Source organism: Vipera ursinii (genome assembly GCF_947247035.1).
Source record: "Vipera ursinii genome assembly, chromosome: W".
Classification (NCBI taxonomy): Eukaryota; Metazoa; Chordata; class Lepidosauria; order Squamata; family Viperidae; genus Vipera; species Vipera ursinii.
In genome coordinates this window covers 12477152-12504740 of record NC_139522.1, presented here as the reverse complement: position 1 = coordinate 12504740, position 27589 = coordinate 12477152, and the positions used below count along the sequence as shown (strand labels likewise).

The 27589-nt window shown below is 50.2% G+C and overlaps 1 protein-coding gene across 1 annotated transcript; it reads right to left on the bottom strand.

Moving 5' to 3' along the window:
* LOC310648214 (uncharacterized protein) lies at positions 1–27383 on the bottom strand (the record flags this gene model as incomplete). Its single annotated transcript, XM_083375963.1, has 3 exons — positions 1–685; positions 25102–25226; positions 27186–27383. 3 exons carry the CDS (start codon positions 27381–27383, stop codon positions 358–360), a joined length of 651 nt encoding a protein of 216 aa, XP_083232089.1. The 3' UTR covers positions 1–357.
* Between the last annotated feature and the right edge of the window lie 206 nt (positions 27384–27589).

Genomic DNA, 27589 nt, shown 5'->3' with positions numbered 1-27589 from the left:
TACTCTAAAGTCCCTTTTGTGCTCCCCTCCACCAACTCAGTATTCTGTGCCACACCCGCAGCCCCCTGGCAGGCCCCGTTGTCCGAGCGCAGCTGTAGAGCGCCCTGCCCCGCCGCCGGTATGCAAGCGGCTGAAACATCCGACTGTAGCGGGTGCGGCTCTATAGGTCTTATGCGGCTGCTGACACTCGCTTTTGGCCGCCGCACAGCTGATCGGGCTGGCGCGGCTCCAGTGTGTTCGCCCGAGGTCGCTGGGGCCCGCCGCACAGCCGATCGGGCTGGCGCGGCTCTAGCGTGTTCGCCCGAGGTCGCTGGGGGCCGCCGCACAGCTGATCGGGCTGGCGCGGCTCCAGTGTGTTCATCCGAGGCTGCTGTCGGCCGCCGCACAGCTGATCGGGCTGGCGCGGCCCCGGCGTGTTTGCCCGCATTTGCTGTTGGCCGCCGCACAGCTGAGCGGGCTGGCGCGGCTCCGGCGTGTTCGCCTGCGGTTGCTCTCGGCCGCCGCGCAGCTGATCGGGCTGGCGCGGCCCCGGCGTGTGCACATGGGATGGCTGTCGGCCGCCTTGCAGCTGTTGAGCGTGGGCGTGGCTGGCTCTCCTCCCGTCTGCTCCAAGTGCTCCCCTGTGTCCCAGTGTGTTGTCGAGCCCGAGGGGCTCGACAGTCGGCCCCTCCTACCACGGCTCCTCCTGGAAGGCAAGACATAGAAGTTATACATGCACCAAGGGGAGCAGCAGTTTCCCTTCGACTCCCCCCCGAGGGCTTACCAGGGTGCTTCTGGTGAAACACCTTAACTAACCTAGAGGCTTGAACATCCGATTCCGCCACCCAGGATGCCTCAGTAACCGGGTATCCCTTCCAAAGCACTAGGTATTGCAGCCGCCCTCTCCGCACCCTGGAGTCTAGAACCTCCTGTATCTCATATTGTCCATCACCCACAGGCCCCGGCCCTACTGACTTCCCCCGGACAGGAATGGGGGCTGGTTTTAACAAGCTCCCGTGGAACACGGGATGCACCCTGCCCAGGAACTTAGGCAGCCGGAGGCGCACCGTGACCGGGTTGATGATGTGGGTGACCTGGAAGGGGCCTATGTCCTTAGGGCCCAGCTTCTTGCTAGGAATTTGCAATCGCAAGTATTTTGTGGACAAGTACACCCAATCCCCAACCCCTGGGGTGTAGAACGGTTGGCGCTTCTTGTCTGCTTGCGTCTTTACGATACTGGCTTGCTTGTTCAGGGCTTCCTTGGTTGCTGCCCATGCTTTTCTGATTTGCAGCATCCACTCCTGGGGTTGACAGGGGGAGGGCGGTCCCTGGTCGCACTCGGGAACAGGCGGAAAATTGTAGCCGGACACCACTGTGTACGGTGGAAGGCCAGTGCTACTGTGCACAGCATTGTTGTGGGCGATTTCTGCAAATGCCAGTAGGTCGGCCCAATCTGCCTGCTGGTACGAGACGTAACTGCGTAGATATTGCTCTACTGCGGCGTTGGCCCGTTCAGCAGCACCGTTCGTGCAGGGATGGTACCCCGAGCTTAATCCCTGGGACGACCCAATAAACCGGAGGAACTTACGCCAAAACCTGGCGGTAAACTGCACTCCCTGGTCCGAGATAATGCGTCTAGGCGCCCCATGTAAGCGGTACACGTGGGTTATAAATAGCCAGGCCAGATGCCGGGCCGAAGGCAAGCCCCTCAACGGGACAAAATGGGCCTGTTTGGAAAACAGGTCAACCACGGTCCAGATAACAGTGTACCCCCGGCTCTCTGGTAGGTACACGATGAAATCCATCCCGATGTCCTGCCATGGCCGGCTAGGGTCCGCCACTGTCTGTAAAAGCCCTGCTGGTTTCCCGGGCTGGGGTTTGGCCATAGCACACGTGTGGCAACGCTGGACATAATCCTTGACCTGCCGCTTCATTCCGGGCCACCAGAACTGACGTCTGGCAAGGTGCAGGGTTTTTAGGAACCCGAGGTGTCCGGCCTGCTTGGCATCACACGAAATTGGTAGCTGCCCAATGGGCAGTTAAACGCCGTTTTCCACTCGTCTCCCCTCTTGATACGCACCCGATAATAGGCTTCGCGTAAGTCCAACCGGGTAAACACCCACCCCTTGGCCAGGTGGGACAACATGTCCTTCATCAAGGGCAGTGGATACAAATGTTCAACACACACTGCGTTGACCCCCCGGTAGTCCACACAAAGACGCAGCCCCCCGTCTTTCTTCTCCCTAAAGAGACCTGGTGCTGCCATCCGCGAACGAGCAGGTTGTATGAACCCCCGTGCAAGGTTCTTGTCAATGTAACTCCGGAGTTCCGACATCTCCCGCGGGGTCATGGCGTACATCCGGGGCTTAGGAAGTTTGACCCCTGGCTCCAGCTCGATCGCGCAGTCCGTCGGTCGATGGGGAGGCAGGAGATTGCATTCTTGCTCACTGAAAACCTCGAGGAATTCGGTGTACTCTGGCAGTACTTGTACCTCCGCCCCAGCCCTGCAACTCTCCTCCGGCTTCCCCAGCGGGTCAGACGTGCTCGGCCGCTCATGATCAGGGGGCTGTGGCCCAATCCCTAGGCGCAGGTGTCGACAACCCCCCTCCCACCAAATGGTCGGCCCCCACCTGTCTAGCCACGTTAGTCCCAGAATCACCTCCTCCGTCATGGAGGGCACCACGATGAACCGCAACCGTTCCCAGTGCTCCCCCATATCCAGCCGCATGAGTTCTGTGACGTGGGTGATAGGCACCCCCCCCAGAAGAGACCCATCCACCTGCTGAAAACGTATCGGATTCCTCAGCCGTACCTCCCCAACACCCAGTTTGGCCACCACCTTCCGGCTAATGAGACACCTCGTGCTACCCGAGTCAATTAAAGCCTTAAACTCCATCACCTCCCCTGTGGTGGGGTTTGTTAACGTAACCGGGACCGAAAATGGGCTAACCGGAGCACTTACCATGGGGTCCTCCTCTGGCCTATCACCATGCTCGTAAAACTCCACGTTCACATCGATGGCACTGTCCTCCTCCGTCTGGCCGCTTCCCCCTGGTGTTGACTCCACAGCCTGCCGAGAAGCCCGGGAACGCTCTGCAAAGCGCCCGGGGGTTGCGCTCCTTGCTGGGGTTGCTGCCGCAACCACCCGGGATGCGGGTATAGGGCAGGCGGCCACGTGGTGCCCTGGCTGATCGCACCTGAAGCAACGCAGAACGGACCGTGGTGGCTGAACGGCGGGACCCAGCGACGATGGTGGCGGCTTCTGCACCTGGCCCTGCGACCTCGGCAGGACCTGACGGGAGTCTCCTACGGCCTGCACACGGCGTTGACAAACCCGTAAGGCCACATCCAGCTCGACCGCGACCCGCAGCCACTCTTGAAGCCTAGGAGGGATCCCATGGACGATACAAGCCCGTAGGAGATAATTGTCCAGCCCGGCCCGGAAATGGTGGACCAGCATCCTCTCCGGCCATGAACTGAGCCTGCCGGCCACTTCTCGAAAGTTCTGCACGTATGCCATAGCTGGACGGCCGTTCTGCCGCAGGCCAATGATTTCAGCCTCCACTCGGTGCGTGCGCGTCACGTCCTCGAATCGTGTGCGCAGAGCTTCGAGGAGAAGGCCAACGTCCCCCAGCTCATGGGCACGGTTGCCGTAGAGGTTCGCCACCCAAGCCGCTGCCTCCCCTTGTAATGCCGTAGTGACAGCCATCACCATCGCCCACTGGGATGTATACAAAGGACCGTACTGGTCCAGATGATGGATGGCTTGTCCGAGGAACAGGGCCAAACGATCAGGGTTGCCGTCAAAGGTCACGGGCAGCGGTGGTGGGTCCCAAGCCGCGGGCCCTCCCCATGGACCCACCGGGCCTCCCAGCGTCTGTGCAACCCCTGGTTGTTGCCACCCCAACACCTCTGCTGGTACAGCACCCCCCGGCCTTGTTCCACCAGGTCCGGCGAGGCCCAAGTCGGGAGCAGCCGCCAGTCCCGGCGGTGGAAGACCTGGGACCTGCGGGGTACCAGGGGCCTGCGGGGCCCGAAAGCGGGGACTCGCCAAACGGAACCGGGTTTGGCTCCTGCGCTCCGGGTCGGTCCTGGTTTGTGTCCATCTACCGGTCTCCAGGTCGGTATCAGTAGGGGTCCACGGCCGAGGTTCTCCAAAATGGTCCCTCAGGACGTCCATGGTGTAACTGCCAGGAGCCGTGGTGTAGCTCCACTCCTCTCCGCCCTCATCGGTGGCACGACGCTCTCTCCATTCCCAGAGGGACCCCTTCCCTCTAGATGGTTGATTTTGTCCAGCCACCGGCTGACTCAAGACAGGGCTGAGCCACCATTCCCCAGGCTTCTCCTGGACAGCCAGTTCCGGAGCCTCAGCTCCCTTTGGTGCTGGTCCAAGGTCCCGGACCTTGGGCCGAACCACTGGTGGGGCCTCTGCCAATTCCCCCACCTCAAGGGGCACAGCAACCCCAGCTGGTTCCTCCCCTCCTGCCACGGGCACACCACCCTGAGTCCCCTCAGCCATGGTGGCAAGCAAAAAGCAAGAGCACAACAAAAGGAGCGCTGTGCTGATTGAACGCTGACTTACTGTCAACTCCTCGTCTACGCCGGGAAACGCAAGCAAGCAGAAAAAACACGACGTAGTACGGATGACTGTGAGAGTACCTTTACTAGCAGGATCTCCAAGCAATTGCAAAGTCAGCGTTGGGAATCGCTCGCCCCCAACGCGTCTTTTAAACATTGCCAATAATTGAATAACAGCCCCACCTGTTGCTCCACCCCTTCCCCGTGCAGACCAGCATCCGCCTGAACTGCGTAAAAACCCCACCCCCCTATCCCGTCGCCCCACGCCCTGTTTCTTCCCCTGACGCCGAGGTCCATACAGCGTGAAGAAAGGTGTAAGTCCAGCATCCCCCTCTCCCGTACTCTAAAGTCCCTTTTGTGCTCCCCTCCACCAACTCAGTATTCTGTGCCACACCTGCAGCCCCCTGGCAGGCCCCGTTGTCCGAGCGCAGCTGTAGAGCGCCCTGCCCCGCCGCCGGTATGCAAGCGGCTGAAACATCCGACTGTAGCGGGTGCGGCTCTATAGGTCTTATGCGGCTGCCGACACTCACTTTTGGCCGCCGCACAGCTGATCGGGCTGGCGCGGCTCCAGTGTGTTCGCCCGAGGTCGCTGGGGCCCGCCGCACAGCCGATCGGGCTGGCGCGGCTCCAGCGTGTTCGCCCGAGGTCGCTGGGGGCCGTCGCACAGCTGATCGGGCTGGCGCGGCTCCAGTGTGTTCATCCAAGGCTGCTGTCGGCCGCCGCACAGCTGATCGGGCTGGCGTGGCTCCAGTGTGTTCATCCAAGGCTGCTGTCGGCCGCCGCACAGCTGATCGGGCTGGCGCGGCCCCGGCGTGTTCGCCCGCATTTGCTGTCAGCCGCAGCACAGCTGATCGGGCTGGCGCGGCTCCAGTGTGTTCATCCAAGGCTGCTGTCGGCCGCCGCACAGCTGATCGGGCTGGCGCGGCCCCGGCGTGTTCGCCCGCATTTGCTGTCAGCCGCAGCACAGCTGATCGGGCTGGCGCGGCCCCGGCGTGTGCACTTGGGATGGCTGTCGGCCGCCTTGCAGCTGTTGAGCGTGGGCGTGGCTGGCTCTCCTCCCGTCTGCTCCAAGTGCTCCCCTGTGTCCCAGTGTGTTGTCGAGCCCAAGGGGCTCGACATACTGAACTCGGAAGTCAAACCTCGCAAAGAAAAGAGACCACCGGATCTGGCGTTGGTTCAAATTCCGAGCGGTCTGCAGGGTTTCCAAATTCTTATGGTCCGTCCGGACCTCGATCTCAGCCCCGTCCGGAAGAGTAGGGAACGAGAGCTGAGTCCACAGGAAGTGTTTATTGTGAAGCAAACAGCAAACAACGATCCAAAAGAAAGCGAAGTCAGCATTGGCTGCTACCCGCAACAAACGCTGCTAAATACCCTCCCAATGCAAACGCCCAGACCCCACCCAAACACGCCTACATCTGCCTGTCCCCTATTTCCACCCCGCCCTTTCCTGACAATGTCTTTTGCCTCAATCCCTGCCTCCCGACACTCTCCGCCCGCCAGGTAAGCTCCCATCGAACTCTGAGACCACCACCTCGCGGCCCGTCACCTCCCTTCACCACACCCATCTCTCACCCGTGTATGGCCCCCACCTGACCCCAGTCCTTGGATGCCTCTCATCTCCAGCCATGCTGGCAGGCTCAATGGGCATAGCCCCTAGCTGCGCGCTCCAGGGAATGCGAGCCCGTAACTGCCTCCCAGCCAGCCTGTCGACGCCGTGCTCCCCAGTCCATACCGCGTCCAGGTTCGTTGCGGCACGGACGGGTCCGGTTCCAGACAAAGAAGCCACGGAGCCCGCCGGTACCGGGCGAGGCCCGGCAGAGCTGTCCTGCGCATGCAGCTGACAGCCGACAGCCGACCAGCTGACGGGGAAGCTCCGGGATGACGTCGGACAGTCGCAGGTGGCAGCCAGCGCGAGGAAGGCGTGCTCGCGACGGGTCGAGGTGGGCCCGTGTCTGTGGCGAGCCGGGACGGTGAGGGTGGCGCCTGTAGCGTGGGAGGCACGTCCGCGGAGGGACGGGTGAGGCCTGTGCGCCGTGCCGCGAAGAGGGCCCGTGGACTCAGTGCCGGACATCGGGCCCCCACTGAATGTCGAGCCCGCAGGGCGCGACATGCCGCCCCTCCTACCAAGGTCCCTCCTGAAAGGGAAGAATCAAGGGGTAAGTGACCGTCCACCCGGCCCCCGCCCAACTTACCAGGGTGCCGGCGGTGGAAAGCCCGAACCAACCGGGGAGCGTGAACGTCCTCCCCCTGCACCCATGTTGCCTCCTCCACAGGGTATCCCTTCCACCGGATTAGGTACTGCACACGACCCCTACGTGTTCTGGAGTCGAGGACCTCCCGTACCTCGAAGTGGTCTATAAGTGGTCTATAAGTGGTCCTTATAGATGGGCCCAGGTCGTCCCCCCCGCCGTTGTAGCAGGCTTCAATAGGCTGCTATGAAAGACTGGGTGGATCCTGCCTAGGAGCTTAGGCAATAGGAGACGCACCATTACGGGGTTGATTATCTGCAGCACCCGGAATGGCCCAAGGAATTTAGGCCCCAGCTTCTTACATGGTACCTATGCGCGCAGGTATTTGGTGGACAGGTACACCAGGTCCCCCCCTTTTGGAACGACAAATGGCCTCCGCTTTTTATCGGCCTGTTCCTTATACGTTACTGCGGCTTGTTCCAATGCTTTTTTCGCTGCACCCCAGGCCTCCTCTATCTGCCGTATCCATTCCTGAGGCTGGCAGGGAGCCCCGTCTTCCGGGGCACTTTCGCCGATAGGAACGAAATCACTGCCAGAGACTATTTTGAATGGGGAGAACCCTGTGCTACTGTGGACGCCGTTATTGTATGCCACCTCCGCGAACGCCAAAAGGTCCACCCAGTTGGTCTGCTGTCAGGACACGTAGCATCTCAAATACTGTTCTACGGCAGCATTGGCTCGTTCCACCGCCCCATTGGTGCTGGGGTGATACGCTGTACTCAGTACCTGAGACGACCCAACAAAATGGACGAACTCCCTCCAAAAGCGTGCCGGGAACTGTACCCCCTAATCAGATATTATTCGTCGTGGGACGCCATGTAATCGGTAAACGTGGGTCACAAAAAGCCAAGCCAACCGTCGAGAAAAAGGCAAGCCTTTGCAGGGGACGAACTGAGTCTGTTTAGAGAACAGATCCACGACAGTCCAGATGACGTTATGGCCCCTACTCTCAGGCAGCTCAACGATAAAGTCCATAGCAATGTCTTGCCATGGCCTGGTGGGGTCGGCCACCCTCTGGAGAAGACCTAATGGCTTTCCAACGGAGGGTTTGGTAGTGGCACAGATATGGCACCTTCGCACATAGTCCTCAATGGTTTTTTTCATGTGAGGCCACCAAAATTGCTGGCGTGCCAGATGCAGGTTCTTCAGGAACCCAAAATGTCCTGCCTGTTTGGTATCATGGCAACGGTACAATATCTTTTCTCGTAACGTCAAAGGTACGTACATTCGTGTTCTGTACCAAGCCAAGCCATCCCGCATTGTCAGGAGGCCTGGGTGGGCCTGTAGCCATTCATCCCCCTGAAGGGCCTTCCGGAGCTCGAAGCAAAGATCATCCTGAGTCGCTAGGACCATGTCCCTCACCCAGGTTGTACTCTCTGCCTCTGTTGGTACGAGTGCCTGTACAACTTCCTCCCTCTTACTCTCGTATTGCGGCATATGAGACAACGTGTCTGCTAGGAAATTCCTTCCCCCCGGGACGTACTTCAGAACAAACCGGAAACGGCGGAAATAGAGAACCCACCGGACATGTTTGGGGGACAACCGCCGGGGTGCTTGTAGGGCCTCCAAGTTTTTATGGTCTGTCCACACCTGAAATGGGTGGACAGCCCCCTCCAGGTGATGTCGCCATGTTTCAAGGGCCCAGCGGACCGCAAAAGCCTCTTTCTCCCAAATTGCCCAGGCACGTTCCGTGGGAGTAAACCTTTTCGACACGTAGGCGCATGGTTGGAGCACCCCTTCACTATTCCATTAGAGGAGGACGGCCCCGAGAGCGACATCGCTCGCATCCGCCTGGACCACATAGGGCAGGTCGGGGTTTGGATGCATCAAAACTGGTTCTTTGGCGAAGAGGGTTTTTAGCGTCTCAAAGGCCCATTGGCATGTCAAAGACCACGCCAGTTTAAGACCGGGTCGTGGCTGTACCGACAGCTGCCGCGTACCAAGGAGGTCCGTGAGCGGCAGGGCGATGGCTGCAAAGCACGGTATAAACTGCTGGTAGAAGTTAGCAAAGCCTAAGAAGCTTTGCAACTGGCGTCGCGTCCGTGGGGCTTGCCATTGTTGGATGGCCTCCACTTTCTTAGGGTCCATTTCCACCACCCCTGCGGAAATCCTATACCCCAGGTAGTCTAGTTGTGTCTTGTGAAATTCACATTTGGACAGCTTCACGTAGAGTTGCGCCTCCCGTAATTTTGCCAGCACCTGCCACACCAAGGTGACATGTTCCTCCATTGTCGCCGTGTAGATTAAAATGTCATCCAAGTAGACCAGGACTCCGCGGTATAGAAACTCATGCAGAACCTGGTTGATTAGCTGCATGAAAACAGCAGGGGCTCCCTGCAGCCCAAATGGCATCACCCGGAATTGGAAGCTCCCCAAGGGACAGTTGAATGCTGTTTTCCACTCATCCCCGGCCTTAATCCTGATCCGATAGTACACCTCTCTCAGATCTAGTTTAGTGAACACCCGACCCTTGGCCAGGTGTGCTAGTAGGTCCTTCATCAGTGCGAGAGGATAAAGATGTTCGACACACACTGCATTAACCCCCCCGGTAATCCACACACAGCCGAAGCCCTCCATCATTTTTTTCGCGAAACAGAACGGGCGCCGCCATCCTGGACCGTGCTGGTTGTATGAAACCCCTCTCTAGATTTTTATCCATGTATCGCCGCAGCTCTTGCATCTTTTTCGGCGACATGGCGTACATACGGGGTTTAGGTAGCCGGGCACCAGGCTCCAACTTGATAGCACAGTCCGTAGAGCGGTGGGGAGGCAGCGTGTTGCATTCACGCTCATCAAACACATCCATTAGATCTGAGTAAACCTGGGGCACCTGGGCTTCTTGGTCCAACCCACCCCACAAGCCCTTTCCGGTTTCTCTGTGTTGGCTGGCCCCATGAAAACATGCTTGGGAGGGGGCTGGGGCCCCAGCCCTAGACGAAGATGTCGACAACCCCCCTCCCACAAGATTGTAGGGCCCCACCTGTCCAGCCATGTAAGCTCCAGGATTACCGCCTCTGTCATGGAGGGTACCACAATGAACCGCAGGGTCTCCCAATGGTCACCCATTTCCATTCTGACTGGCTCTGTAACATGGGTGATGGGCACCCCCCCAAGGAGGGACCCATCCACCTGTTGGAACCGTTGAGGAGTCGCCAGACGCCTTATTGTGATCCCCACCTCAGCCACCGTGGCCTGACTCATGAGACATCGGGTACTACCCGTGTCGATTAGGGCTTTGTATGCCCTCTTTCGCCCCGTATGCGGTCTAACTAGCAGCACGGGGAATGCAAAAGGGCACACCGGAGCACTTACTGTTGGGTCCTCCTCCTGTTCCTGTTCCTCAGAGCTGTCGTACTGCGTGGACTGGGCAGCCGCCGGAACATCCACCCGGAAGGGGTTTGCCGCTCTGGGCGAGTCTCCGATCACTTGATGAGCTGCCCGTGTTCGTTCTGCAGATTTCCTAGGAGTAGGCCCCCATGCTGAGGAAACAGAAGGGGCCGCCCGGGCCGGTGGCAGCGGGCAATCGGCCACTTGGTGGCCCGGTTGGTCACACCTGAAGCACCGTATAGCGACCCGTGCTGGTTGGGCAGAGGGTCTTGCTGACGGCACCACGGGACACTCTTCTGGTCTTGCCTTCTCGGCAGGTCGCCGTCCACTAGGCCCAGCCTTGGGCTGTCCTCGAACATCTTGCAGCCCAACGTCCAGTTCCATGGCCACGCGGAACCATTCCTGCAACCGAGCCGGGACGCTGCACACCACGCAAGCCCGGCGAAGGGCACCGTCCAAGCCAGCCCTAAAGTGATAAACAAGAAGGTGCTCCGGCCACGAGCGTAGTTTCCCAGCCACTTTAGAAAGTCTCCTACATAGTCCACTGCCGGTCTGCCCCGTTGCCGCAAGGTCAAAATTTCGGCCTCGGCACGATACACCCGGGCGATATCCTCAAAGTGACCACGTAGGGCCTCCAAAAAGAGACCAACATCCCCAAGCTCACGGGCGTGGTCACTATATAGGTCGGCCGCCCAAGCTGTGGCCTCTCCCTGCAGGCAAGCCGTTACGGCCACCACCATCGCCCAGGGGGATACATAGGCTTGGGCGTACTGATCCATGTGGTTTATCACCTGTCCTATGAACATCGCCAGACGATCAGGGTGGCCATCATACGTTATGGAAAGGGGTGGTGGCCCCCACACCACTCCAGGACCCCAAGGCCCCACATGTGACCCCAAAAGCCGGGGTCCCCCAGCCAGCCGTGTTGACTGTTGGCTACATCTTCCATCGGCTCCTGGCCAAGGCCCTGAGGCGCTTTGAGCAGGGGCCGCAGGGGGGGGCAGGCCTTCATGTGACATGTCAAGGCTGGGCGGGCTCCGGAACCATGGACTGGCCAAGCGGAAATGAGACGGGCCGGACCGTCCTAAATGGGTCCAAGCGAGAGAACACCGGCCTGGCTCCGCCCCGGACTCAGCGGCCATCCATGGGGCGCCAACCTCCCCAAATCTGTCCCGCAGCACGTCCATTGTTTGATGGCCTGGGGCAGTGGAGTAACTCCATTCCTCACCATGGTCCTCCATCAGGCACCGCTCTCTCCATTCCATTGAGGGCCCCTTCAACCGGGTCTCCTGGCCTCGACCGGGGCCTCTATGCTCCAGGGTGGAGCCCAACCACCACTCCCCTCTACATTCGCGGCTTCCGGCCTCCCTTGGCTCTACCGCAGAGTCCACTGGCAGAGGAGGCCGCCGTTTCGGCCGTACTGAGGGAGGCACCTCCTTCCCCCACTTCCACTGCTTCAGACGGTGTTGCAGCGGCCTCAACCACATCCTCCATGGCAGTCGCTGGTGCGGCTCCTTGCAAGCCTTCTGCCATGCCCGAACGTTCACACAACAACAAAAGGAAAGGGAGAATGCTGACTTACTCTCAGCCCCGTCCGGAAGAGTAGGGAAAAATGCAGCCGGAACGAGAGCTGAGTCCACAGGAAGTGTTTACTGTGAAGCAAACAGCAAACAACGATCCAAAAGAAAGCGAAGTCAGCATTGGCTGCTACCCGCAACCAACGCTGCTAAATACCCTCCCAATGCAAACGCCCAGACCCCACAAAAACACGCCTACAACCGCCCGTCCCCTATTTCCACCCCGCCCTTTCCTGACAATGTCTTTTGCCTCAATCCCTGCCTCCCGACGCTCTCCGCCTGCCAGGTAAGCTCCCATCGAACTCTGAGACCACCACCTCGCGGCCCGTCACCTCCCTTCACCACACCCATCTCCCACCCGTGTATGGCCCCCACCTGACCCCAGGCTATTCCCCACCTGACCCCAGGCTATTCCTCTGGTCCACTAATTTTGTCACTTGGTCAAAGAATGCAATAAGATTTGTCTGGCATGATCTGTTTTTGACAAACCCATGTTGGCTTTTAGTAATGACTTTGTTTGCCTCTAGGTGTTTGCTGATTTGTTATTTGATTATCTTTTCCAGAATCTTCCCAGGTATTGAGGTCAGGCTGATAGGTCTGTAGTTTCCTGGATCTATTTTTTTCCCTTTTTTGAAGATGGGAACTACATCAGCTCTTTTCCAGTCCTCTGGTAGTTCCCCAGTGCTCCAGGATCTTTCAAAAATATAGTTCAGTGGTTCTGAGATCACATCTGCCAGTTCCTTGAGAACCTTGGGGTGTAATCCATCTGGTCCTGGTGATTTGAACTCGTCTAGGCTGGACAGGTGCTCACTTACCATTTTCTTGCCTGTCTTAACTTGTGTTTCTAATCTATTTTTTATGGTACTGTTTTTAATAGGTTGGACTGTTTTTTTCCCTTTATGTAAAGACAAGAGGTAAAAAATGAATTAAATAGTTCTGCTTTTTCCCTGTTGCTTCTCACATTCTTGCCACTTTCCCCCACTAATGGACCAATCATTTCCTTCACTTTTGTCTTGTTTTTTACATGTTGAAAGAAGCTTTTTTTTGTTATTTTTGACTTTGGTCACAAGCCTTAGTTCATTTTGAGCCTTAGCTTTCCTCACTTCATCTTTGGAGGCTCGGACTATTTGCTGATATTCTGCTTTAGTTATGTGCCCCTCTTTTCACTTTTTACACTTGTCCTTTTTATCTTTCAATTTATCAGAGAGTTCTTTATACAGCCATGCTGGTTTCTTTTGAGAGCTGTTATTTTTCTTCTTCATTGGTATTGTGCTAGACTGGGCTTTTATTATCTCACTTTTCAAAATTTCCCAAGCTTCTTGAGTTGTTTTCCTCTTGAGGATTCTCATCCATGGAATCCTTCCCAAGCCCTCTCTAAGTTTATTGAAATTAGCTCTCTTAAAGTCCAAGACTCTAGTTTGACTGTGTTCTATTGCTTGTGCTTCCATAATGTTGAATTCCAACATTATTATTATTATTTGGATTTATATACCGCCCCTCTCCCGAAGGACTCGGGGCGGTGTACAGGGCAATTAAAACACTATATACAACACATAATATACAAAAATTAGAAATAAATTAAACCAAGTAGCCCTAAACAATAAAACACATTCTAAAATTAAAATTTAAAATTTAAAATTTAAAATCTAAAACCCCAGTCCCTCAGTCCAGGCCGGCAAGTTCAAATAGCCAAGTCTTCAGGTCGCGGCGAAAAGAGCGAAGGTCGGGAGCCATCCGGAGCTCAACAGGGAGCTGATTCCAGAGGGCAGGCGCACCCACAGAGAATGCTCTCCCCCTGGGGGTCGCCAGTCGACATTCCCTGACCGACGGCACCCTGAGGAGGCCCTCTCTGTGGGAGCGCACAGGACGATGGGAAGTTAACGCTGGCAAAAGGTACTCCCATAAATAATCCGGGCCCATGCCATTTAGGGCTTTATAGGTCATCACCAGCACCTTGAATCTCACCCAGAAGACAACTGGAAGCCAATGCAGCTCGCGGAGCAGAGGTGTTACATGGGAGTATCGGGAGACCCCCATCACAACTCGCGCGGCCGCATTCTGCACCAGCTGGAGCCTCCGAGTGGTATTCAAGGGCAGCCCCATGTAGAGAGCGTTGCAGTAGTCTATCCGAGAGGTCACGAGCGCATGAGTGACTGTGCGTAGGGCATCTCGGTCCAAATAGGGCCGCAACTGGCGCACCAGGCGAACCTGGGGAAAAGCCCCCCTTGGTCACAGCTCCTATATGGTCTTCTAAACTGAGCTGTGAGTCAAGGAGGACACCCAAGTTGCGAGCCCTATCTACAGAGGGTAACACCTCACCCCCTATAGATAAAGATGAAATAGAGTGGACAACCAGAGATGCCGGTATGCACAGCCACTCGGTCTTGTCAGGATTTAGTCGAAGCCTGTTCCTCCCCATCCAGACCCTCCCCGCCTCCAGGCAACGGGACATCACGGCGAGGGCATCACCGGGTTGATCTGGGATGGAAATAAAAAGCTGGGTATCATCAGTGTACTGATGATACCCCACCCCAAAACCACGAATGATCTCACCCAGCGGCTTCATATAGATGTTGAACAGAAGGGGCGAGAGGACCGACCCCTGAGGGACTCCACAAACGAGAGGCCTCGAGGCCGACCTCTGCCCCCCTGCCAACACCGACTGCGAACGACCCAGGAGGTAGGAGGAGAACCACTATAAAACAGTGCCACCCATACCCAACCCCCTGAGGCGCCGCAGTAGGATACCATGGTCGATGGTATCAAAAGCCGCTGAAAGGTCTAATAGGACTAGGACAGAGGAGCAACCCCTGTCCTGAGCCCGCCAGAGATCATTCACCAGTGCGACCAATGCCGTCTCCGTGCTGTACCCGGGCCTAAAGCCCAATTGGTAGGGGTCCAGATAATCCGTTTCCTCCAGGAACAGAGGAAGCTGATGTTATGAATAATTCTCACTGTTGCTTCTTGGCCCACATATAGGTTTCTCAAGAGACAAATAAGATGGTCTGGTACTCCCATCTCTTTATTTAAGAACTTGCCACAGTTTGTTATGATCCACACAATCAAAGGCTTTAGCATAGTCAATGAAGCAGAAGTAGATGTTTTTCTGGAACTCTCTAGCTTTCTCCATGATCCAGTGTATGTTGGCAATTTGATCTCTAATTCCTCTGCCTCTTTGAAATCCTGCCTGTACTTCTGGTAGTTCTCGATCCACATACTGCTGGAGTCTAGCTTGTAAGATTTTAAGCATAAGTTTACTAGCATGAGAAATGACTGCAATGGTGCGATAGTTTGAACATTCTTTGGCACTGCCTTTCTTTGGAATTGGAATGTAAACTGACCTTTTCCAATCCTGTGGCCACTGTTGAGTTTTCCAAATTTGCTGGCAAATTGAGTGTAGCACTTTTACTGCATCATCTTTTAAGATTTTGAATAGCTCAGCTGGAATACTGTCACCTCCACTAGCTTTGTTGTTGCTCAGTTTTTCTAAGGCCAACTTCACTTCACATTCTAGGATGTCTGGCTCGAGGTCAGTGACCACCTCATTGTGATTATCAGGGACATTAAGCTCATTCTTGTATAGTTCTTCTATGTAATTTTGCCACCTCTTCTTAATCTCTTCTGCCTCTGTTAGGTCCCTGCCATTTTGGTTCTTTATCATGCCCATTTTTGCATGAAACGTTCCCTTCATCTCTCCAATTTTCTTGAAAAGATCTCTGGTCCTCCCTCTTCTATTGTTTTCTTCTATTTCTTTACACTGTTCATTTAAGAAGGCATTCTTATCTGTTCTAGCTATTCTCTGGAATTCTGCATTCAATTGGGCGTATCTTTCTTTTTCTCCCTTGCCTTTCGCTTCCCTCCTTTCCTCAGCTATTTGCAAAGCTTCCTCAGACAGCCATTTTGCTTTCTTGCATTTCTTTTTCTTTGGGATGGTATTGGTTGCTACCTCATGTACAATGTTGTGAACCTCTGTCCATAGTTCTTCAGGCACTCTGTCTATCAGATCTAATTCCTTAAATCTGTCACCTCTACTGTATATTCAAAAGGGATACGATTTAATTCATACCTGAGTGGCCTAGTGCTTTTCCCTACTTTCTTCAGTTAACAATATCATATCTGCCATTATTTACCTGAATTTCTAGTTCACCCTGTTTACTGTTCATACTCTGTGCATTGGTGTATAGACATTTGAGTCCTTTATGACTGACCCTGTGTTTACTTTCTATATAACCTGTGTGGTGCCTAAGTTCCCCTATTTTCTTACCACCTATTTGGTTAGTGCACTTTGTGTGTCACTCGCTATTAAAAGTTTGATTTTGCTTGACAGCAAGGTTGATATTCTTGTCCACACACACATGTATGTTACATGCACTGCTAACCCTGTAATTTTTTGATTCCCGGGGACAGGGATGTTCTGTATCAATTAACTCACTGTCCCTGTTGTTTAAATATTCCTCCAGAAAATCTGTGAGTTTATTGCCAAGTAACTCAGTCCCTTTCTTTGATGGATGCAAACCATCTCTTTTGTACATTGTTTCATTGGACCAGCTACCGACATCGTGACTAATGTAACCAAAGCCTTCCTCTTTACACCACTCCTTTAGCCACATATTGAATTCTGCTATATGCTGGCCTTTTCCATTTTGCTCCTTATACACTGGTAAAACCTCTGAAAAAGTAAGCCTTTCCTAAATTTACATCTCTTAAAATTGAATCACCAACCAGAAGGTGGCTTCTCTTTTTGGATGCCTTGCTCTTCTTGCATGACTGATGTGTAATACCTGATTCACACTTTCCCCTGTCCAAAACACTTCCTTCATCTTGGACCATGAACCCCTGCTTATTTGAGTTATCATCACAAGTAACTTTACCTGTCCCCTTAATGTCCCTATTAAGGTCAGCAAGGGCACTGTATCTATTGTGCAGGGACACAGTGAAAGCTTTGTGTTTATGGTTCACAGCTCTCACCCTGCCAGATCCCATGGTTGTCCACACTGCCCTTCTCCTGCAGGATCTTTGTGGTAGAAGGGCCTGATAGCACGGAGGCTCAATAGAGTAGAAGGGCTGAACTGCACACCTAATTTCTGCCTGAAGAGCACAGATTACAGACCCTAGATAAATAATCTATCCTTGTAGACTAGTGATTTGTTTACACATAGGACAGTTTCCAAGTTCGAAAAGTGTACTGTGAAAGACAGCTGCAAAACAAGTGTTGCACTGAACTAAGCCAGACATTCTGAGATACAAGGAATCTCAGACACACTTGTCCTTTTTTAAAAAATATATATATTCTATTTTATTTTCCCATTTCTTCCACAAACAAGTCAACAAATATATCGCCATACATAAATACATACACGTAAGTTTGGGTGCTGCTCGTCCATTTCCCCTTTCACTGTATCCACCCTCCTTCTCTCTCTTCCCTCTTCTCTTTCTTTCTCCCTTTCTCCTTTCTTTCCTACTTCCCTCTTCTTCCTCTCCTCTCCTCTTTCCCTTACCACTCCCCTTGCATTTCTCCCCACTTCTCTTCCTCTTTTCCTCTAACCTTCCTACTTCCTTACCCCTCCTCTACTCTCTTCCCTCTCTCCTCTTTCTTCCCTCCCATTCCTCTTCCGATACAATTCAGGGGTGATGCCCGAGCAGCTCCTCTCCTTAGATTTTCAATGTCTATATTAGGTATGATAATATCCTTATATCCTTATTTTTCTTCCATCTTAATTAGTGTTAGCTGTCTTTTAAGCATATTCTCTTTTTCACCCACTCAAAAAATTTTCCCCAAATTTCATAATACTCTGACTCTGTCTTATCTTTTTTTTTTATTGAAAAGTTTTAACATACAATTTTTCTTTAAACCCCCCCTCCCCCTCCCTTCTCCCTCCCCCCCTACCTCTCCCCCCTCCCCCCCTCCCCCCCCCCGACTTCCCAGAGCTAAATACAAGGTATATAAAAAAAAACAATCATAAACAATCATATACTAACAACTATAAACTCTAAAATCCATCACTCTCTAGCTTATATAGGATAAAACAAGCCTTAGTAATATTAAATATATATAAAAAAACCTAAAAGACAAAAAGAAAAAAAAAGAAAGAAGACTTATTCAAATGCTACATAAAACTTCTTAACCCTATACTTATTCTGGATAAACTCAATCCATTTTCTCCATTCCATAATATAGCGTTCTTGCGAGTGATCTTTCAAATAGGCCGAAATCTTCGCCATCTCTGCCAGGTCGGAAACCTTTAAAGTCCACTCTTCTATGGTCGGCAGTTCCTCTTTCTTCCAATACTGACCTATCAAGAGTCTTGCTGCCGTAATTAAATTCAGCATCAACTTGGTGTCCACAACTGTAGCATCTGTAATTATTCCCAACAGAAAAAGTTGCGGACAAAACTTTATCCTCTGTTTAAAAATCTTCTGCATGTTCCACCAGACTTTTATCCAAAAAGCCTTAACCTTTTTACATGTCCACCATATGTGAAAATATGTTGCATCTTCATCACCGCACCTCCAACATTTAGGCTGATAGTTCGGATACATACTTGCAAGCTTTTTAGGATCTAAATGCCATCTATAAAACATTTTGTAAAAATTTTCTCTTAGATTTTGAGCTTGTGTAAATTTTACGTTCCTCACCCAAATCTTTTCCCACGTGTCCATTGTGATAACTTCCTGGATGTTTTGGGCCCATTTTATCATACAATCCTTAACAAGTTCTGTTTCTGAATCAATCTCTATCAATGCAAGATATATCCGTTTAATATGTGCTGGTCCCTGATTTCTGATTTGCTTTATCAAATTTTCATCAGTCATTGTAAAACCATTTTTCTGGTCTTCTTTCCACCTGGCCCGTAACTGAGTATATTGAAACCAGTTTTGAACAACCTTCTCTTCTCGCAAGAGGCTATATGATTTCAAACACCAGACATTTCTTTCCAAACTTAGGATCTCCTTGTACGTAGTCACATCATGTTTAAAACCAGCATGTATATTTTCTATTGCGTGTTTTGGAATTGCCCACAGTGGTATCTTGCAATCTAGCTTATGTCTATACTTCTTCCAAACTCTCAGCAATGCCTGTCTTAAAATATGCACTCTAAACACATTGTCTACCTTCTTGTCATACAACAAATATGCATGCCAGCCAAACAACAAATCATGGCCCTCAAGATTTAATAATCTCTCTTGTGTCAAATTAATCCAATCACTTATTCCTACTAATGCAGCAGCTTCATAATATAGTTTAAAATTGGGCATTTTAAGACCACCTCTCTCACGAGTATCCTGCATAATCTTAAGTTTAACTCGTGGCTTTTTCCCTGCCCACACAAATTTATTGATACCTCGCTGCCATTCCTCCAAATTAGAATCTTTCTTAAGAATCGGTATCATTTGAAATAAAAATAAAAATTTAGGCAGGACATTCATTTTCACTGCTGCAATCCGTCCCAACAAAGACAATTGCAATTTTTCCCAACTCTCCAATTCTTTTTGAATTTTCCCCCATAGTTTTTCATAATTATTTTTATATAACTTTGTATTAGAGGGCGACAAAAGGACCCCCAAATATTTAACCCTTTTAACAATCTCAAATCCAGTTAGTCCTTCTAAGAGAGCCTTTTGCGAAACTGTCATATTTCTGGCCAAAATTTTGGTTTTCTGTGTATTAACTTTAAATCCAGAAACCTTCCCATATTGTGTTATTATCTCCATCAGGTCCACAACAGAGTTCTCTGGCTGGGTCACTGTAACAACCAGATCATCTGCGAATGCTCTCAATCTATAATCCTGATCTCTAATTTGTATCCCCTTAATTTTTTCCGAATTCCGTATTTTAACCAATAATATCTCTAATGTTAACACAAATAACAAGGGCGATAACGGACACCCTTGCCTTGTGCCCTTCTCAATATTACATGCTTCTGTCAGACTATTATTAACTATAATTCGGGCAGTTTGTTTTTGATATAATGCCCTAATCGGTTGCAAAAAATTTTCCCCAAAATCCATTTTGTCTAAAACTTTCAACAAAAATTGCCAATTCAATTGATCAAAAGCTTTTTCAGCATCTAAAAAAATTAGCGCCGCAGAGATCTGGTTGTTCCTTTCCAAAAACTCTAACACATCAACTATATGCCTCACATTATTTTTCATTTGCCTACCACTAATAAACCCCGTTTGGTCCCCATGAATCACCTGTTGCAGAACCCTCATCAGTCTATTAGCCAAAACCTTAGCAAATATCTTATAATCTGTATTTAAAAGCGATATCGGTCTGTAATTTTTAACTTGAGTAGCATCTTGGTCTTCCTTCGGAATCAAGGAAATAAAAGCTGTTCTCCAAGACGGTGGCACCTTTCCCCCCCTCTGGATTGTTTGGAACAGTTCCTTTAACGGTTTTATCATCTCTAATTGTAAATTTTTGTAGTAGGCTGCAGTCAAACCATCCGTACCTGGTGCTTTATCCACCTTCAGTTCCTTAATTGCTGTAAAAATTTCTTCTTCTGTAATTAATTGATTAATCCCCTCTTTTTGTACTTGCGTAAGAACCGGGATGCTAGCATTCTCCAAATATATATCAATGTCTTTTTCATTAATTCTCTCCTTAGCATATAATTTAGAATAAAAATCCACAAAAGCGTCCTTGATAAGGTCCTGTTGAAACACAACCCTTCCTTTATGCTCAATCTTATCTATATTAGAAGCCCTTTGTTTTTTCCTCAATCTATAAGCTAACCATCTACCTGGTTTATTAGCGTTGCAAAAAGTATTATGCCTGGCAAACCGCAGATTGGTTGCCACTTGGTCAGCCATTAATTTATCAAATTGTCCTCTTAACAGTTTAATAGCCTCCTTAGTCTTCACATCCTCTGAGTTCAAAATCAAAGCCTTTTCTTTTTCCTTTATTTCATTCTCCAGTTCTTTCCTCCTAGCTTCCACAGCACGTCTATGTTTATTATTCATATATATCAACACCCCTCTCATGTAGGCCTTGCTAGCATCCCAAACCATATCCATAGAGGTACCCTTGTTCATATTAATTTCAAAAAAATCCTTCATCCGCTGTTTGCATTCTTCCACATTTCTCTGATTTCTAAACAAATTCTCATTTACGCGCCACGAGCGCCTGTCTCTTTTCTCCTTATCAATCTCTAACCAAACTGGACTATGGTCAGAGATAGTTCTTGCACAAATCTTCACCTTTTTAGTCCTCAAAAAAAAATCATTAGTCAACAAAATAAAATCAATCCTCGAAAAAGATTGATGTCTATCAGAATAAAAAGTGTAATCCTTTTCCTGCAAATGTCTCTCACGCCAAATATCTCGCAGTTCCAAGTCATCCTTCATTTCAAAAAAAGATTTAGGCAGTCTAGCATGGCTTGGAATGCGCTTAAAAGCTCCAGCCTTGTCCATCTGTACATCCAAAACACCATTCCAATCCCCCATAAAAATAAAAGATTTATAATCCAACTGAGTAAGCTTTGTGTGAAGTAAACTAAAAAAGTCAGCTTGTTGTTGATTAGGTGCATATAATCCAACTAAAAGCGTCTTTTTACCTTCTAACAGCAGCTCTATCATAACGTATCTTCCATGCTTATCTGCTTCAATTAAGTCTGCTGTTAAGGCACTTTTAACATAAACAACCACTCCATTTTTCTTATTCATTGCAGAAGCAACAAATTGCGTACCCAACCTTGAGTTCGATAAATACTTTTGATCCAGAACTCTAATATGCGTTTCTTGCAAACATATAACATCTATCTTGAATTGTTTTAAATATTGAAAAACTTTCTTCCTCTTCTGTGGTGAATTTAGTCCATTAACGTTCCAAGTTAAAAATTTAGTTGCCATGCATATCCTCCCAAAGCTCTTGGAGCACTGCTTTGATAGGACTATCTTCTTTAGGCCGTGCTCCTCCCACTGCTTGGCTGTAAGTACGTTGTGGAAGTTCCAAAGACTTTTGCTGGTCTTGTTCTTTTATTTTCTTTGCTCGTTTTAAAGCAGCACGCGTTACCCTTTGCTCTCTAGGATCATCCAAAGAAGTTATAGCTTGATCTCCTCCAGCACCGTTTTCCTCTGCTTCAACCTCTTGATGTTCTCCTTCTCCAGATCCCTTTGCAGCTTCCAGAAGTGTTAATGGGGTTGCTTTTAAAACGTTATTGTAGAAATCACGCGCTTGCTTCACAGTAATCAGCCGGTACCTTTTACCTTCATGCATCACCATCAACCCATCTGGAATCTCCCATCTGAACCTTATATCTCGTTGCTTGAGCTCTTGCACAAGAAATGTAAAGTCCTTCCTTCTCCTTAAAATCTTTGGAGGAATTTCTTTTAAAACCAAGACTTCTTGATCAGCAATCACAACTTTAGCATCATAGGCAGCTTGTATAACTTCATCTCTAATTTCTCTTTTTGCAAAGTAAACCACCACATCTCTAGGCAACTTTCTCTGCCTAGCAATCCATGAATTCACACGGAACACTTTATCCATGCCTGCTCTTATTTCAGATGCTGGCTGATTCAATACCACTTCAAGAGCCTCAGAAACCAGCTGCTTTAAGTCTTCCTTAATATTCTCTTTTAAGCCTCTGATTCTAACAGCAAACTGCATCTGGTAATATTGAGCAAGACTTAATTCTCTTTCCATTTTGTCTCTTAAATCTTCATTCTCCCGTACTTTTGCTTCTAGTATGGCATTCTTTTGAATCAAATCATCCACTTTTTCATCCAAATCTTCCACACATTCCGCCACTTTATGCACTGAAGACAAAATGTCTACCTTCATCACGCTGAACTTCTGTTCCATCCTCTCTTCCATTCTCTCCTCCAATTTCTCCAATTTCTCCTCCATCTGTGCAAATTTATCACCCATTGATTCCAAAATTACCTGGGCATGTTTTTCAAGAGCATCTCGTAAGTCCTTCGGTGTCAATACATCAGGAGGGTGCAACGCCTGTAATGATGATTGTTGCACCGGAGAAGATCCACCACTCCGAAGAGTTTTAGGGGGAGGTTTAGCCGCCATCTTTTACTTTCAATTGTGACGCACTTTCACTTAAAGTTTAAAAAGTCCATCAAGCTCGAGAGTAAAATAAAATAATCCTCTTCACCTTTCCCTCTTGTACCGCTCTGCCTGCTCCTTTTAATCCATAGTCCTTCCTTCAGGCAGGGGTGGTCGCAGACACCTGGCTCTGCTCCAAGAAGTCCGGAGCAGAGACGCTGGCCAGCTGGGAGCAACCCAGGCTTCGGGGGAGTTCAATCCTTCAGCCGCCCAAGCTCCAAGCTCAGGCGGCCCCGGAGAACTCGACCCCTACCTGGGTCCTCACCCCCTCCTCTTCTCCCGAGGAGGGGGCTTCGAATTCGCCCGAACAGCTGATCGGCGCTGTTTCGGGCGAAAATCACTCAGCTGAGCCGCGGGCAGCCCGGGAAGGCTGTCTCCGGCGCCGCGCAGCCACCGGAAGTCCTGTCTTATCTTTAATTATCATTGTTAATCTATTCATTTCCGCACATTCCATTATTTTCCTGATCACCTCTTCTTCTGGAGGAGCTTTCAGTGCCTTCCAGTTTTGTGCAAACACAATCCTAGCTGCAGTGGTTATATGAATAATCAAATATTTGTTCTCTTTACTATATTTCACTGGTAAAATACCCAACAGGAATATTTCTGGTCTTAATTCTATACGTTGTTGTATCATCTTTTCTATCCATGATTTGATTATGTTCCAATAGGTTTTAGCTTCTGCACACGTCCACCACATATGATAGAAAGAGCCTGGTATTTGATGACATTTCCAACATTTCATAGATCTGTCCTTAAACATTTTAGCTAGTTTTTCTGGAGACATATGCCATCTGTAGAACATCTTGTTTTCTTTATATGCTGTCGCCATTGTCAGTTTATAGTTTCTTTCCCACAATTGCTGTCATCTATCTAATTCAATCGTATATCCAAAGTTTCTTGACCATTTTATCATTGACTCCTTAACTTGCTCCTCCTCTAATTCCCTATTTCCAGAGACATCATATCAGGAATTATTTATTGATGGTTTGGGAGAAAATAAAGAGGAAGCATTACTTGAGGATTCCACATTGGCTCTCAACAATGGAAGTGTTAATACACCCCAATATGTTTAATATGGGAAACATTATAAGATATAAAGACCTACTAACAGATACGGGGAAGCTGAAAACCAAACAACAATTAGAGGAACAAGGAATAAAGATGGATTGGTACATGAGAACGCAAATACAATCTAGATATGAAAAAGATGCTAAAATAGATGGTTTTAATTTGGGGAGAACAGAGTTAGATGAAATACTTACGGGAACTGAAGAAAAATGGATTAAAAAAAATGTATAGACACACTTGTCCTGAATGCACCACTGCTGTTTTTGATTTTTAGTTCAGCTACTTTTCTCCTCCCACCTCCTCCTTTTTAACTCAGTTTGTAGCACTTCCCAGCAAGCTCTAGGCAGTTTAAATCTTCTCTCAGAGTACAGTCCAAATCCATCCTGTTGGTTCAAAACGTCACTCAGCTTTTTGTCTTTTTGGTGTTTGTAATTTGAGAGTTTCTGGCTGACAAAAATAAGGTTTGGCCCACCAAATGTGGCCTATACTACAACTTCCATCATTTTCACAAGCAGCTATTTTGGCTTGGCTGTTATGACTTAGTGTTCAGTGCCACCTGATGGGCTACAGGTCCCTCATTTCTGCAGACCCTACATCAATGCTTCTCAACCTGAACAACTTTAAGATGAGTGGATTTTAACTCCCAGAATTTCCCAGCCAGGCTACCTGGGGAATTCTGGGAGTTGAAGTCCACACAGTTGCTTAGGTTGAGAAACACTGTCCTACAGTGTTCAATCTTTAAAAGGTCGGTGAAGCATTTAGAATTCTGGGAGCAAATTTTGCATATGCAAAATATCTCCTTCCTTCCAAACGCTTTATTCCACTAGGGCAGAGGTCCTCAACCTTTCGGGCACCAGGGACCGGTTCCGTGGAGAAAGGTTTTTCCATGGACTGGAGAGTGCATAGTTTTGTGTGCTGCCTGCATCCCACGGATAGGGCTTTGCTTGTTTGTGCGGTCCAGTTGCTGGCATGCTGCGGCTTGGTACCGGTCCACGGACCGGGGGTTAGGGACCCCTGCACTAGGGTGATCCCTGGTAGCCTGCTACTTGTCTTTTTTCCAGACAGTTCAATCCCTTCCAAACTGAAGCCACCATTTATTTTTTTAAGAATTGCCACTAGAACAACGGGGCCCCAGTGCCACTCTTGGAAATCATGACGATGGAAGCAGTGGCTTTGCTCTGCACCAGGACAGCTCCCATTCCCATCCAGGCCCTGATAACTAACCTCAACAGGTCTTTGTGGCTAAGATCCCACTACTCACATTCTTCCCGCATGCCTGCTTGTCGGCACTTTTTCAACCGGCATTCCTGGCACTTCCTGCGCATGTCCATGTCCATGTGGCACTGTCCACTGCCCTTGCACATGTACTGTGCTCCTTTGATGAGGCTGCGTCGGAAGAAGCCCTTACAGCCCTCACAACTCAGGACATTATAGTGAAAACCTGAGGCCTTGTCCCTGCACACGCTGCAGACTTCATCCCCCAACATCTTGGGCGCAGGTCCCTTTTTGCGTTTGCGGACTGGCTCCTCAGCTACAGAGGAAGAGAGAGAAAACCAAAGAAGTTTACTGTAAGAGAAATAGGAAATTGCTCCCACTTCTTAATTCCCAGGCATTAATTTGAGTGTTTTCAAGATGCTCACATGACAGGGTTGGGTAGGGTTGGGAAGGGGTGGGTGGGTTGGGAGGGGTTGTTTTGTTAAAGATAAAATGTATTGAAAAACTTTTCAATAAAAAAATGCTCACATGACTGACCATTGTGGAGTGTGTTTGGTTTATCCTTATCCCCTCTGCCATCTCCAGTGGTCTATTATTTGGCAGCATTTTTTAAAAAAATAAGCAGCCAGGAGCCATAATGGAACAGAAAAGGCTGATAGGGAAAGGATTGTATTTTGTTGTGGATAGTGTTAAGCAGTGTTTTTCAAACTTGGCAACTTTAAGATGTATGGATTTCAACTCCTGAAATTCACTAGCCAGCATATTCCCTGCTGATATCCATTTAGACAGGCAGACCTAACCACTCTGCCTCCTCTTCTGGAAGTTGTGGCTAGCTACAAAGTCAGGCGCTTCTTGTAAACAGGAGCTTTACTCCTGGATCTCCTGGTACCAAACTAGACAATCTTCAAAAATCTAGTAATACTGGTTCAGTTTTCCTAGGCTTTTATATCATGTTGAAAATGCTTTGATGGTTTTTAGTGGTTTGTGGCTTCCATGTTTCTGTGAAAATATGTGGTTACTATTTAAGGTGCTTGTACTTACCTTTAAAGCCCTACATGGCTTAGGCCCGGGATACTTGCAGGACCATCTGCTGCCGGGAACGATCTCCCATCGCCCAGTACAGAGAGGGCCTCCTCAGGGTGCCGTCAGCTAGACAATGTCGGCTGGCGAGCCCCAGGGGGAGGGCCTTCTCTGTGGGAGCGCCAGCCCTATGGAACCAACTTCCCCTTTAGCTCTGGATGGCCCCGGATCTCCGGTCCTTTCTCTGCAGCCTCAAAACACTTCTTTTCCATCAGGCTGACCTGGACTGACAGGGATTTTAAAATGTTTTTTAATTTTTAGCTTTAATTTTAACTTATTCTATTGGAGCTATTAATTTAATTTCTTTTTTAACTTTTGTATCATTGTATTTTATTGTTGTTAGCCGCCCTGAGTCCTTCGGGAGATAGGGCGGCATATAAGTCCCAATAATAAATAAATAAAATAATAAATACTATCTGCTTCCTTCAGTTCCCAAAAGTCTTGACTGCGATCTTTGTAGCATCTCCATTGTCAAATGCTCGTCCTGTAGTAAGTGGAACACAGTTCTTGCAGCAGGAACGAGAGACGACCCACAAAGGAAATGCGATTTATTTTCTCAATACAGCAAACCAAAGCAGGAAAAAAGTCAGCGTTGGCTACCCAGTGCATCCAACGCTGCTTATATACCTACCCGATACAGCAATTATCACCACGCCCTTCAATTCAGCATCCGCCCGTCTCCCTATAAGTATCCTGTTCCCTCCCGCCCGTTCCTTTCTTTGATTCAGCTGCCCGGCGTCTCACAGCCTGCCCTCCTCTGCCAGGAATGTCCCGCCCTCCCAGGTACCTCCCCCCTCATCCCGTTTCCTACCCAGAGAACCCCCCCTCTCGCCAGCTGTTCCCCCCCGGAGACCATTTTCCCTATGGCCCCGGCCCCCTCACAGTCCGACATTGTCCTTTCACTCCAGCCCAGCCAGAAGGCCCCAGAAGTCCACCACACGCACGCCTGGTGTGTGTGCGCCTTCCCCCCTCTGTCTGTCCAGCGGCAGGCCCCCTCCCTCTGCCCAGGACATCCGTCCATTGGCGAGGAAGGGGCTCCCGGATCGACACCTGTATGTCGGGCGAGAAGCACGGCACCGGCTGTGCCGGCAGAGCTGTTCCGCGCAGTCGCGGCAATGGCGGCAGGCTGAGCGTCCTGCTGAGCTCAGGAGCGTTGTTGCGGCCTCCGGAGCATCGGCGCAGCCTCCGGAGGTGAGCGTGAAGGCCAGCGGTCATTTTGGCAGGGCCGGGAGCCGGTGGGTCGCTCATGGGTGCCAGCGACCACCGGGCCGCCTCCCTGGCCGCCGGAGCCACCGATCAGCTGGCCAAGAGGAGCATGAATGCTGGAGGGGTATGGCGTACCGCCCCTTGTTGAATGTCAGGCCTGCAGGGCTCGACACGCTGCCCCCCCTACCAGCGCCCCACCTGGAACGCAAGAGGAAAGAGGTAAGTACTCGTTCACCGGACCAGCAGTT